Source organism: Lepidothrix coronata, unplaced genomic scaffold, assembly GCF_001604755.1.
Source record: "Lepidothrix coronata isolate B3197 unplaced genomic scaffold, Lepidothrix_coronata-1.0 Scaffold317, whole genome shotgun sequence".
In the NCBI taxonomy this organism is placed as follows: domain Eukaryota; kingdom Metazoa; phylum Chordata; class Aves; order Passeriformes; family Pipridae; genus Lepidothrix; species Lepidothrix coronata.
In genome coordinates, this window is record NW_016690497.1 from 483845 (window position 1) to 497279 (window position 13435).

The window sequence follows — 13435 nt, forward strand, 5'->3', positions numbered from 1 at the left end:
TAGTTCAGTGTAGTCTTTTATGTAGAACTGAGCATTTGTGTACTGACATTTCTATGACACAAATACAGATTTTTGTCTTTGGATCACATAGTAATGTTAGAAGGAGGTTCTTACTTACGTCGAGTGAAAGCATACAAATGAGTATTTATGTCAAGGCTTAGTTAACTAAATTAAAAAGATATACCAGCAGACTATAAATGGTATTTAATTAGGTGCAAATGTTTGTGTAACTCAAGTGGAACTTCTTGTGACGGCAGACTTGTAGCACCCAATGGAAAATGATACTTGCTTTCTTACTAGTTTATGTTCTCATGTCTATTACTTCCCTGCTTCATTCTTCTGTCTTTTCAAAATTAACGCAAGTGTCTCTGCATTTAGTTTTGTATTGTAATGTAAAGTGTTGCTTAAATGCACAAGATTTATGTTTTCCCTAGGTCCAAAGATAGCATGTACCATGCACTTGGATACAGCACTATTTTAGTTATGCAAGCTGCTATGACCTTTGAACAGCAGGATATACAAATGGGAATTTCTACAATGAAGGAGGCTTTGCAAACCTGCCAAAGGTATGCCCAAGCACTGAACATTTATGAGATACTTAATCCACTAAGTGTTCTTTGTAAGGTACCCCAGCTCTCTCTATGCTTTTAAAACTGATTCCTATCAGTATGATAGTGGCCTAAATTTGTAAATGTGGAGTAAGTCCTACTACACAATTATTACTGGTGAGAATATTTTTCCACAGAGTATCGTGGAAACAACAGACTTGTTGTGGCTGGATATTAATAGCTGCTAAAGTTAAATGGTTGGTTGACTTTGTAGACCTACCCGTAAGCAGACATTACATGGCTTGTAAAAGCTGAAGTGTTTAACAAGGCTCTGACAAAAATAGAAATTAATTCTACTGTACTGGTTCTTCATCATATTGGTTAGGCCATAATTTATCAAAAGTGGTCTCCAAGGATATGACTGCCACATGTCAGTTTAGATGTTTAACATCATCATCTTAGCAATGACAAAAAAAGAAAAGGAAATGGGATGAAATTATCAGATACTATCTGAAGAAAATAAAAGTTTCTGCATCTTTTTCAGATGTGCTATCAATTTGCAGTTTCATCTGAATTGGTTGTTTAGTATGTCTGAAGATTAGATGCTCCTGTAGTTTAGACAGCTTCCTACGGGATTTCATCTCTGCAGGATATGAACGCTAATGCATAAGTACTCTGGTCTAGTCTGTCGCAAAACTCATAAAAATGCAAGACAAAGGCAATCAAACATTCACATGTGAAGAATTGCCAGAACTACATGTTCCCTGACTCTTTTCTTGTATTTATTATGTTAACCTGTAGTGTCATAATCTTGTTGTCAGGATCTTGCGCTTGTCAATGTGCAGAATAGTGTAAACAAATGATAAGCTAATGCTTAGTGTTTATAATCAGTGACTCCCTGGCTTACAAAATGCACTCCTTTTCTGAATGTAGAATTGTTTCTTTAGCTTCTTCATAAAGCTGAGTTGTCTGTAAATAGTTAACAAACTAATTTTTGGAATTATAATGTACAGTTGAGGTCCTTTGGAAGTAAAATATGTGATTGTTTTGGTATTTTATCTGGCATAAACCACCATTAAATACTGTAGCATTTATGTTGAAAAAAGAGCACCATTTGATGTTTTTTATTCCAATTCTGTGTGCAAGTTTAAGAAACAGAAAAAAGCAATTTGTGAAACTTAGAAGTCCTGTTCAGGTGTCTTGCTCAGGATCAGAGACACTTCTGCAGCTGGTGGGTGGAAGTGAGGTTGAAGCTATTATACACTTAAAGTAGGTTAATTGATGCTGTGAGCATGCATTTAAGGTTGGATGGGCTTATGAGCCTAGAAGCATAAAAGTGTTTAGACTTCTCAAAGAATTGAAACTGTTGGTAATTTCTATTAATTTTAGTTGGAAATGGTTAAGAATTCCAATAATTAAGGTCAGTTTTGTGTTGAAATATGTGGGTTTCTTTTCTTCCATGCACAAATGATTTAGATTCAGGAAAAGAAGCACAGTGGTGGAATCTTTGTCCAATCTAGTTTTGAAACAGTCAGTGGATCAGTTGAGTGAAGGTAAGTGGTTTATAACACAGTTAAAATTAAAAAGGGAAAAGCTCAAAACTACCTTACCAATGCGTGACTCTGTAACTTGACCAGTGTCTTACAGTAACAAATAAACGTACAAACCACCTATGTGGTCATCTTAAATTTGAACATAAAGCTTCTCAAAGTGGGGAATTCAGCCTAATTTTTTTTTTTGCTCTGAGCATGCATGAATCAAGGAAGGAATGCCTTTCACAACACATTATAGGACAGCTCCCAAAAGTTTAAGAATCATTGATGCAGTGGAATACGTCCTTATCATTAGTTGCATTGGAATCTGAATATATTAACAAGTTTTGTGCTTGTCTGTTTTGCCTTAAGGTGTTTTGGGAAATGGTATCAGTACATTGTTCATGGCTCTGAAAATGCTGATCTCCTATTTCTGATTCAGGCAGAATCAAGTATGCATTTTTTTCTAACCTGGCACAAGAATCCTCTTTAATACTTGGACACATCAAACTCACCACGTATGCACTGTACATACAGCAGCCTTGTGCATGTGGCTGGTCTTGCAGCATGGGTGCAGAGTAACTCGTGTCATGTGTGTTAAATCAAGTGTACTTTAGTGCTGCATGAAGACAGAAAGTCTGCCTGGGGCTTTCAGTTTGTTGAGCATGACTTGGTGAAAACCTGTTCATAATGTCTTACTAGATGTATGAAAAGTCTGAACCTCAGTGAGGGTTACCATTATCCTGAAAAAGTTTCTTCTAAGACGTGGAAGGAGGGTTGGAAGACTTAGTTGCTGTAGGCTGTTAAGCTTAGGATCAATGAAAAGTACAGGAGACAATCTACCGGAATGACAAGTAGCTTTTCCCATAGACCAAAGTCAGCTCTGTCAAGTTCAAAGTTTTTGTCTGAGAAGAAGGGAAATAGAAGACTTTTGTTGGGGTTTGTGTATTACAGCTACTCTTCAGCAGTTATCGAAATGGCAACAGCAGAATCTTGCCTTTTTTTTTTTCCTTGTCTTGGCAGCATTTTATTTGTTCCATTGACCCCAAGAAGAAAATGCTGACAGTAATTTTGCTGATACTAAATAACTTTTCTTTCTTATATAGAGGAAATGCATGCCGAAATCTGCTATGCTGAATGCTTATTACAGAAAGCAGCTCTCACCTTTGTACAGGTAAAGTCAATTTTTGATTTTGTGTCTCTGTGTAGCAGTGTACTGGAGAGAGATTAGTATTTGTATAATGTCATTCCAACACTAGATATGGTATTTAAAAACCAAACCTTTTGCTAGTCAATGTTATTTCATGGCAGTGATTGAAAGTATGGTAAATGCTGTGCTACTCAGCAAAGCCCTCTCTTTGTTTATACAAATAACCAAAGGTGTTATTAATATCCAGGTACCAAGGTATCACCGAGGTATATTGTAGTGTTTATACAGGTGTTATGTTTAAATGACTTGCATCACACTGTACAGTGTCCAGTGCTTCTGTAAAAATATGTTCAAGTATGAGGAAGAGTCTTGTTTGAAAGTGCAAGTCTTTTCTTTGCACAAAAGGATAGAATGTTTCCCAACTAACAAAACTTTAGCTGATGCACACTTGTCATTTCCAATTCAGTCTTGCTCTCTATGCACTTTTGACATGGTGTCAGGAATAATATGGTAAGGAATGATTATAAAATGAGCATACTTTAGCATTGCTGAGCTAACAGTTCAGTCCACAGAAAGATCTGGTCTTTAATACAATCTAGTGTTACTGGTTTAGATTGTGTTTAAGGGACTTCATGCTACAGTGTTTTCAAATTTGATTTGAAATTTGATGGCTGAAAACAGGAGTTATTAATCAGAGGTTTTTTACATATGTGAGTGTTTTACAAATTTATTGAATATATTTTAGATAATCCGATATAAATTATGCGAAAGGAGCAAGGCACTAAGATCAGATAAGTTCATTAGGCAGATATTTATAAACCGCTTAATACAGTACTTTGGCCAGAAGTGTCAGGAAATAGTATTAATGGAATGCCTATAACTGGCTTTCTCCTGGCTTCCTGGCTTTCTCCTTTACCAACCAGATGGAAGCAACCCTTTTTATTTTTATTGTGTGGGTGAGGGTTTTTTAAGCACGAAAGGAATTTTCAAACAGTTGTTGAAGTAGATGACTTTAGGAATGTATAAAATAAATTCTAAAAACCCTTAGATATGTATTTTCTCTAAAGCAGCAGCTCTCTATTGCTGCTAACTATAGTACCGCACTCTGCTGATTGTAGTCCTGCCCCATATGTTTCATCCTTGGCTGACCTTGATTCCACTGAGAACAATGATGAGAACAAAACTGTAACCACTCAGAAAGGCAGAACTAAAATGCTTGTACTAAAATACTTGCATTTGAGTGTTTAGACTTGCAGACAAAACAGATGAGGTCTTTTGAAATGGTGACCCTTTTATGGAAGCCAGAATTTCCTTTGGTTGATGGTTCTAAGCCTTTTTTCTTTTTTAGTGCTTTTTCATTTTCCATATCATATATGCTGTCCCTGAGTATTTAAATATGCATTTCTGAAATGCCTGCACATGTTCCCTTTCTGTGTGAATTCTAAGAGAAAAAATTACATCTTGTTGAACTGTTAGCTGTCTTGCTTTTCAGGTGTTGAGTTTTGATGGCTATTACATTGTGGCTTTGTTTTGCTTCTTCTAGAGATTAGTAAACATATATACTGGATAGTACATGTGGTTTATGTTGATCAGCAATGGGACTTCATCTGTTCAGGGGATTCTTCGGTTTGTCTTTTTCCAGGTTCTGTGTGGGCTTGCTTGTGTGTGTGAGAGAATTGCTAATTCGAAATTTTGTAAAAAGTTCCTACAGCACCATCTGGTGGAAAGCTTTCTCTATATGCATTGGAAATTCTGTTAAAAGTAACTCTTTGACTCTTTTTCACCTCCCTCTTAAGTTTTAAAAGTTGTAACATGCGCCAGAGAAGTGTTTCCCTGACAACTTAAAGCAAGTGTTAACATTGGTCTTAGAAAAGAGTCTAGTAACTAAAAAGCATTTTTAATGTTTCCAATGACTATTAAGTCACAAATAAATGTGTGAAGATTTTTATGTATGTGTTATGTGTGATTGCTGAATGCACTATTTTGTACAATTAAATTTTTTTCTTCCAGGATGAAAATATGATCAACTTTATCAAAGGTGGACTCAAAATTAGGACAAGTTACCAAATATACAAGTAAGCCATTAGAAAACACTTAGTTTCAACGCTGATATAAGCAGTTGGAGTGTCATTAATGCCCCCAAAATAAAACAAAATATTTTTATAGCAATTATATTGATTATATTCCATATAATTTCTAAGTCATGTTTCCCCTTTCCTTTTTTTTCCTGCATCAAAAGAGAATGTCATCAGGTGCTACAGATGACTCAGGGGAACAAAAGCAGAAATGAAACTTATTACCAGTTTGAAGGAGGAGTAAAACTTGGAATTGGAGCATTCAACTTGGTATGACTTTCTCACACTACGGAAAGGCTGTTGGGATAATTCTGTAGGAGTCTCTTTCTTTGCATATGCAGTACTTTAACTCTGTTTTAACATTTGCCCATTTGTAAAATGGAGATGCAAGCCTTGGAGGTTTTATGCAATAGGAAAATAGCAGAGACTTCTGGCATGCATGCTCTCTAGGATGTTTCTACTAGTTTCTTCTGAACTGTGTTTCATTCTCTTGAAGTAACTAATATATGTATTTCTGAAGTAGAAGTGCTGCTACATAAGTCTACTTGTCTATAGCAGTAATTTTTAAGATGCTTATGCTGTTGGTTACAGGATACCTGGAATGACTGTTTATATATAACTCCCCCATATATACCATTATTTTGCTTCAGTGGTACTGTAGATTTGCATACATAATTACACTTAGAAGAATGAACAGTAGTTTACTGAGTTTATGCAAAAGAAGACTGTGAAGACTGTGTTTTCCTCACAATTTATTATGATTACCCTTTCACATCCATCATGGCAATGGTGAGAGTTGATTTCTGCTGGTATGTTCATCTCTGTATCATTCTGAACTGGAGCTGGCCAATTTTCAGTATGGTCAGAAGAACTCAGGTCTATCTGCACCAGCCTTTAAAATTCAAGCAACTGGTAGATGTCTGTTCATAAATGTTCTGACCTTTCCCATTGTTCGCGTAGTCTCCTCAGTAGAAAGCTTAACAGGAGTCTCTGCTTGGCAGAATGTATTAGGGTGAATGGAGCTTTTAAAGTGGTATCTCCAAGTAGACCTTCTTGGAATGCTCATTGAAAATGTGGTTATGATCTTTTTTCTGTTGTGTAGGATGTAGAGAATGCATATTCTCTGAACAGGGGAACAAAAATGCATATGATAGAGGATTAAGGATGATAACAATAGGTAGTATTTCTAAAACAGTTATGCTTACTGGTCTGCTAATTCAGTGCTCCCATGGTAGAAGCAAGTAGGACTTCCCTGATACCATTTTATTGGAAGTAAAGGAAGATGACAATTGTAGGTTGTAAGTACTACCAAAATAGATAATACTTTCATTCTGAGTGACACACAATTTTCAAACAATTCTGATCAGCTGAAGACAGAAAACTCTGTCATTATCTGAACAAACACAGCTGGTCTCTGTTCTGCTTTTTTCATGCTGGATGTTCATCTAAACTCTGAGCATGCGTGTCCCCTTTCAAATTCTTTTGTGTTTTACTTTTTTTTCTCATATGTAATAGCATGTAACATAGTAGCTGACCTTTTTGGTTCAAGTTTATAATGATTTTAACTTTTTTTGAAATGTATATGGTTTTATTTATCTTTTTTTTTTCTAATTTATTTCAGATGCTGTCACTTCTACCAGGAAGGATCCTTCGACTTTTAGAATTTATTGGATTTTCTGGCAATAGGGTATTTGATCTGATACTTGCCTTTTCAAATTAACCTTTTCTGAGATAAAGACTGGATGGATTTAATGTCATGTATTTCACAGTAAAAGTATCATGATCACTATTGCTTATCAGTCTTTTAGTGTTGTTAAAAAGACAAATGGACTAGATATTAAGAGGCATAAAAGCACATATGGTGATACCTGGCTCTTTAACAACCATGGGAAATGACCAGTCTGCTTCAGAGAGGATTTTTCAGATTGCAATTTTCTTTCCTTTTACTGATCCTTAAGTAGAGGACATCAGCCTTCTTTTCTAGTTGATTCAGTCAGAAATTAATGTTCCTCATACCAGTAACTGAGGGAAGAATCACAGTTCTACATTTTTCCATCCAAAATCCCAGCCCATTCCTTTGGAAAAAAAATTTTCTTAATATCATATGCCACCCTGAAGTCTAGGTACATCTTTTTCTCATGGATGAGCAAAGTATTTGTAACCATAGCCTTGTTTTCTAAACCTAGCCTTGTTTTGTACAGCTCTTTAAAACTCTTTTTGGTGCCCATAAGAAATTAAAAAAAAAAAAAGTAAAAGAACCCTATCAAAACAACCCATAGAATTATACATAACTAAACTTCAAGTTATTAATGCTACAGAGCCACCATATGGTCTTATTCTGTTAGCTTGTCCACAACATGGCTCTCCTTTTGTAAAATTAGACTTCTGTAGAGACCTGTTCATTTCTTCCTCTGAAAGACCTGGTTCATGCTGAAGCTCTTCCATAACATGTTTGCCCTAACTGAAAAGGCAGTAAAAGCTGAAAGGAAAAGAACAAACAAATTTGGAATATCACCACATTTTTTTGTGTAGTACTTGAATTCTCCTTTAACTCATCAAGCTGCTATGCAATAGAACTGATATGTTAATATTTGTTTTGAGGCAAAATTTTTAAATTCTGATAAGTTTCTGAAGAGTTGCTTGCTCTTGAGCAGGGGAACTCTGAGCTTGTCTCTACACCCCCCAAGCAGTGAAGCTGTCGTGTAATTGGCCTAAACTGGAAAGCAGTGGAACAGGTTTCATGTGTTACTGCTGATTAAGTCTCCATGAATCTGGATCTCTGTTTAGACACTGATGTATCAGCAGAGCTAGTATTTTGATCATAACCTCAAAATAGTGGCTGACTTGGTGGAAGAAAATGGAAGATAACCAGGGTTCTCTGTGAAGGAAGACTCACACCAACAAGTTGCATTAGAACAGTTGGGAGAGGTTCTCACTGAACATAGACTTAATGTTGTTCTGACAGGATCATAGCCAGAAAATAATGGGGAAGGGATGTAGACCTGTGTGTCTGCATGATTCATGTGGTGTTCTCATTTCACCATAGCACTGAAGTGCATGGGTAATTTTATTCAGAATTAGATTAGTCTTCTCCTTCCTGAGTGCTGTTAGCTGTGACAGAATTGTTTTGGTAGTGGGTTGTGTTGGATTTGCAATGATAAAATGCTGAATTATGAATACTTATATATGAAAGGAAAGCTGGATTTTGGTTATCCAGAAACAAAGTAGTAATTCTGTATACTGATAGTTAATTCTGCATGTGTTTGTGATATTTCTTAGGAGTTGGGCCTCTGCCAACTACGGGAAGGCGCATCTGGCAGCAGTTTGAGGGCCATTCTGTGTACTTTCACCCTGTTGGTTTATCATACTTACGTCTCCTTAATCCTTGGTGAGACCCACTGTGTAGCTTTTCAGTCATGCTACACCTTGTAATAGATATTGTGATTTAATTTTAGAACTGAATTTCAAAATTGTGGAGATTGATATGTATTTAATTATGATCTGAAATTAATATCCTTGACAAAGCTATGTCTGCAGAAACAGTGCAGATAGATAACATTATACCAACATCTTGCTCCATTTGCAGGGCTGTCTCAACATGTGACAGCAAAATATTGCAAAACAGTTTTAAGCTAAGAGAAGTCATTATGCATAAATTAACATCAGATATTGTGAAAACTATGTCCAGAAAAAAAGCCTCTACACCCAAACAATTTACTTGGAAGTACATACATGTAGAGAAGTAATTGCTTTTGCCACATAGAGCTAAAAGTCATAATTAATTCTATGTGCTTTTTTGCCATATATTTTCATGTTCTTTCATTTTTAAGTATTTTAGTCCTTGTCCCTCAGGCTCATCAGGAAATTAAGGAGAACTTCATTTCTTTCCGTATCACTTGTACTTCATTACTGAGCTCAAAATTAGGAAAAGAGGCACCTGAGGAGTGTTTTCCTGGCTTGCTAAAGCAATTACAGGGATTTAAAAATATAACTAGAATCTATAATGGAACAGTTTAAAGAATATTCCTATAATTCTAGTCTGTTTCTACTTACAGACACTTAGTATCTTAAAAGCACTTAGTACCTTTGGGACAAGAATTTAGTTTTATAGAAACACAGTATGATGAAATAATTCTGCTTTTTCATAAAAGCAGTAATCCATTGATCTATTGCAGTCATAATATAATTTGGAAAAAAATCTTATTCTATGAACTTGGATTTTTTAAGTGCATTGAGTGAGGTTGGTTTTTTTGTGTTTTCTAGGTACAGGAGAAGCCAATCTTCAGGAAGCAGAAAGTCTTCTTGAACCCTACCTCCAGAAATTTCCAAATGTGTGTATTTTCAATAAATTTTATAAGAGCAATGTAATTCCCTAAGCTTGAAATCCTAACTGGTTATTTTTTTCATCTCCTTTGAAGGGTTCCATTATTCTGTTTTATGCTGCTAGAATAGATATACTGAAAGGAAATTTTGAAAAGGTAAATAAATTTTTTCTTTTTAAGGTTTTTGTTTGTTTAGTGTTCAGACTGAGGAGGAAAATTAACTAATTCATCTAAGTAGCTTCTTTTAGTTGGACTGATAATTATACTCAGTTCGTGTTCGCTGTCAATGTTGATTCCAGCCCTCTCTCTGTAAGTGAGACTGAAAGGGAGGTTTATCTCATTTTACTATCAGGTGTTCTCCACTTGAGTGTTAACTAAGAATTTGCCCTGTGATTAGACATGGCTTTCCCATGGAGCTGTAATTGAGCCAGTTTTCATCATTCTTACTTAACTACATTGTAGGCACAGTTAAGATTCCAAGACTGCATAGCAGCCCAGCAAGAGTGGAAACAGATTCATCATCTCTGCTACTGGGAACTGATGTGGTGCTACACCTTCCAGCAGGACTGGCTTCAAGCATATCGATATGCAGACCTGCTCAGCAGAGAGAGCAGGTGGTCTAAGGTAAATGGGCAGGTGGACATTGTTGTGATATACCAGTGGTCTCTCTACAGTTAAATTTACTTATCAGTTTGCAGAATAAGTGTAATTTTTGCCTTCTTGTAAAACTCATAAGTAAAGGCACAATGGAACCAAAATGGTAGATTTAACTGGGTGGTTAAGGAGGAATTTTTCTTTCACTTATTGAAGCACCAGAGCCATAAGCAGCAGTGTTTTGGCCTCTCCAGAAATGGAGGTGCTTACCAGAGCTGTGAAAAAGATGATGTATGGGACTTGAATCTCAAGTCAAGTTCTAACACTCACTAGTAAAACTTGGCTGAAGAAACTGCGTTTGTTGGTTAATTATAAACAAAGAGCACACCTACTCAGCAGATGCTTTGTGACATGAGTAAGCTGCTGGAGACAGGGTCTCTTGAGGAAGTTGAGGTATCAGCTTTTTATTTGTAAAAATGTTTCTCAAAGTATGAACCAAGCACTATGTGTCAATAATTCTTGATGAATTATTGTTGTCTGTTCCTATCTAGACTACAGTTTTATTAGGCTTAATGAAAAAGGGTGTACATCCAATTCGTGAGAAAAGAGGAAGAGAATAGTATGTTAAACAGGAAGTGCAAATGTCTTGGATAGAATTATGGATGTTTCTTTCTTTTTCTCTGGAAAACCCAGTTATTAAACTTTCCTTGAGTCAGTACTCAGATATTTTCTTTTGGATTTTTTCAGGCATGTCTCTACATGTAATAGATCATGTAGTAACAGTAATGAACTTTAGAATAGTTACATCATTTAACCTCATCTCTTTAACAGTGGTTTGCATAATAAATTCTCCTGTTCTTTTCAGGAGACACCTTCAACTTTCTGACTCACTAACTTAAAATATTAATAAATACATTGAAAATAAAATTATAGCGTAAATCTTGTGACAAAGGGAATGCTAGACTTTATAGTTCACCATGCCTGAGAATTACTGGAAACACTTTGCTGCAGCAATTGGGGTGAGAGATTCGAGTCCTTAGTGTACTGACTGAAAACAGTGGGTTAGATGTGATAATATGTTGCTATTTCTTTTTGAAATAGGCAATATATGTATTCCAGAAGGCAGCAATTCTATGTATGCTTCCAGAGGATGATTTGAAGAGGACTGGTGAGGACGTCGTGTCTTTATTCAGGTAAAAGTTTATAAAGCAACTAGATGTGCAGTCTTTTTCCCCCCACGTCTTTGTCTTGCATGACTTACTTCCTGCGTATAACCATAAACTTTTCAGTTTTTCTCTTTACTTTTAGCATCAGAATATTTAAAATGCTATTCAGCAAACACACGTTCTATAACTGTGGTCTGAGTGATGTGGAACAATTTAAGATGTTGGACTTCAGAGCAAACAGTAAATCTTACTAAATGAAATGAGATGAAATAGAAGTTGCTTTTTGTAATTTTTGTTTTCTGTTTTCCCTTCTTGTAGACAAGTGGATGGTCTAAAACAGAGAATTGCAGGAAAATCTATCCCAACTGAGAAGTTTGCAGTGAGGAAAGCTCGACGCTATGCAAGTGCTCAACCAGTGAAGCTGATATTACCTGCCTTGGTATTTGTTCTTGCTTTGTTTTCATCCTTTTCAAACAGAAAAGAAAACAGTATATTTCATTATACAGGGTATTATGTGTCTGCATTTTATAATTATTTTTTTAAAATAATGTGCGGCATTCATGCAATGGAATTTTTGTGAAATGTACTAGAGACTGGATCATGCTACAACTAATAGTAGTCCAAAACCAGAGCCAGTTTTTTCACATGGAAGTTCAGTCTTGCAGAGAATTGGTTGCTGTTGCCACATGAGGCCAGAAGTCATCTTTCAGTTAGAAACCTGTGTTCATGTTATTAAGTTGGCAGGATTTAAGTCCTTGTCTTCTAGACTCATTAGGAGGTTAAGGAGTACTTCAGTACTTTGTATTCTTCTGATGAAAATGAAGAGTGATGGTTGGTTTTTGGTTTTTTTATCTTATATTGAGTCTGAGTAAAATGTGCAGAAGTTAAAGATACGTTACTAATGCTCTTCTAATTTTCCATATTTTCACTTCAGAGGCATTAGTGTTCTGTTCATATGTGCACAGCAATGATACTTTTCATATGTGTATACTAAAGTCTTTGTACATGCATAATTTACCAACAACTGTAGATGGAAAATATAATTTGATGAGATTCTTACATTAAAGCTCATTGATATAGAAAGAGGAGTCCAAAGAAAATTTATCTAACAGTTCTAAATTACATTCTATACTAAATTGCATGTCAAGGACTAAGTAATAAAGTTGTCCTGGGTTTGTACAGCACAGTTCTTGGCAGTTGTGAGTATACATATGTTTGGTCTTGCCATCAAATCCAATATCTTTTAATTTAAGAACTTTTTTCATTATGGGTTTGACAGAACTAAGCATAGTGTATGGTTTATTGCAGTAAGCATAAATTAGACAGGACTGCAGAACTGAAACAAATCCACCATGATGTAGTTGATGGTGTCAATAACGCTACTTCAGATTTTTATAGAGCCACCTTTTTTTGCTCTATGGAAGGTAACAGTCTACAGATTAGAGCATCTATATATATATATAAACACAGGAGTGTGTGTTCGGGTGCATGCATATAAATGTATACATGCACACACTGAAATGCATACCAAGTTTACCTATAACTACTTTCAGCTGTTTCTTTAGTTCCTATGGTAAAGGCCACGAATTAAACTTAAAATACACAATTTTACTGATGTGTTACTTGGGTGACAGTAATTTTTAAAGATCTGTGAAAATATGTGACGGTAGAATCCATTAGAAAGGTATCAAAACATTCAAAACTTAGAAACCCACGTTAACTTTGTCAACACACATTCAAAGTAATTTTTCCTCTCCTGTTTGTAGACCTTTTGTACTGTTTAAAACAATTTCTATAGGGTTTTTCTGTTCCAGAACAGTCTTATCAGAGGTTCTCTTTAGTTAAATATTTATGCAATTCCATGATTTGTCTTATGGTTTTTTTTGTTTGGTGGTTTTTTTTTTTTTTTTTTTTTTTTGTCAGGAAATGATGTATGTCTGGAATGGATTTGCGATTGTGGGCAAAAGATCAGACCTTACTGAAAACTTACTGGTAACAATTGAAAAAGAAGAAACTGCTCTACAAAATGAAACTAGTAAGTGATCAGT

The 13435-nt window shown here is 35.5% G+C and overlaps 1 protein-coding gene across 1 annotated transcript in view; it reads left to right on the forward strand.

Annotated features, from left to right (window-relative positions):
* Positions 1–13422, forward strand: part of TTC39B (tetratricopeptide repeat domain 39B) — a gene marked incomplete at its 3' end in the record, with an annotated part of 65551 nt that extends 52129 nt beyond the window's left edge. The window contains exons 4-16 of the mRNA XM_017837920.1: positions 435–566; positions 2025–2101; positions 3187–3254; positions 5241–5305; positions 5470–5575; positions 6927–6992; positions 8585–8693; positions 9569–9636; positions 9724–9783; positions 10090–10251; positions 11323–11414; positions 11706–11826; positions 13311–13422. Of these exons, the coding sequence (XP_017693409.1) occupies positions 435–566; positions 2025–2101; positions 3187–3254; positions 5241–5305; positions 5470–5575; positions 6927–6992; positions 8585–8693; positions 9569–9636; positions 9724–9783; positions 10090–10251; positions 11323–11414; positions 11706–11826; positions 13311–13422 (1238 nt within the window). The remainder of the gene's footprint in view (positions 1–434; positions 567–2024; positions 2102–3186; positions 3255–5240; positions 5306–5469; positions 5576–6926; positions 6993–8584; positions 8694–9568; positions 9637–9723; positions 9784–10089; positions 10252–11322; positions 11415–11705; positions 11827–13310) is intronic.
* Positions 13423–13435: the final 13 nt, after the last annotated feature.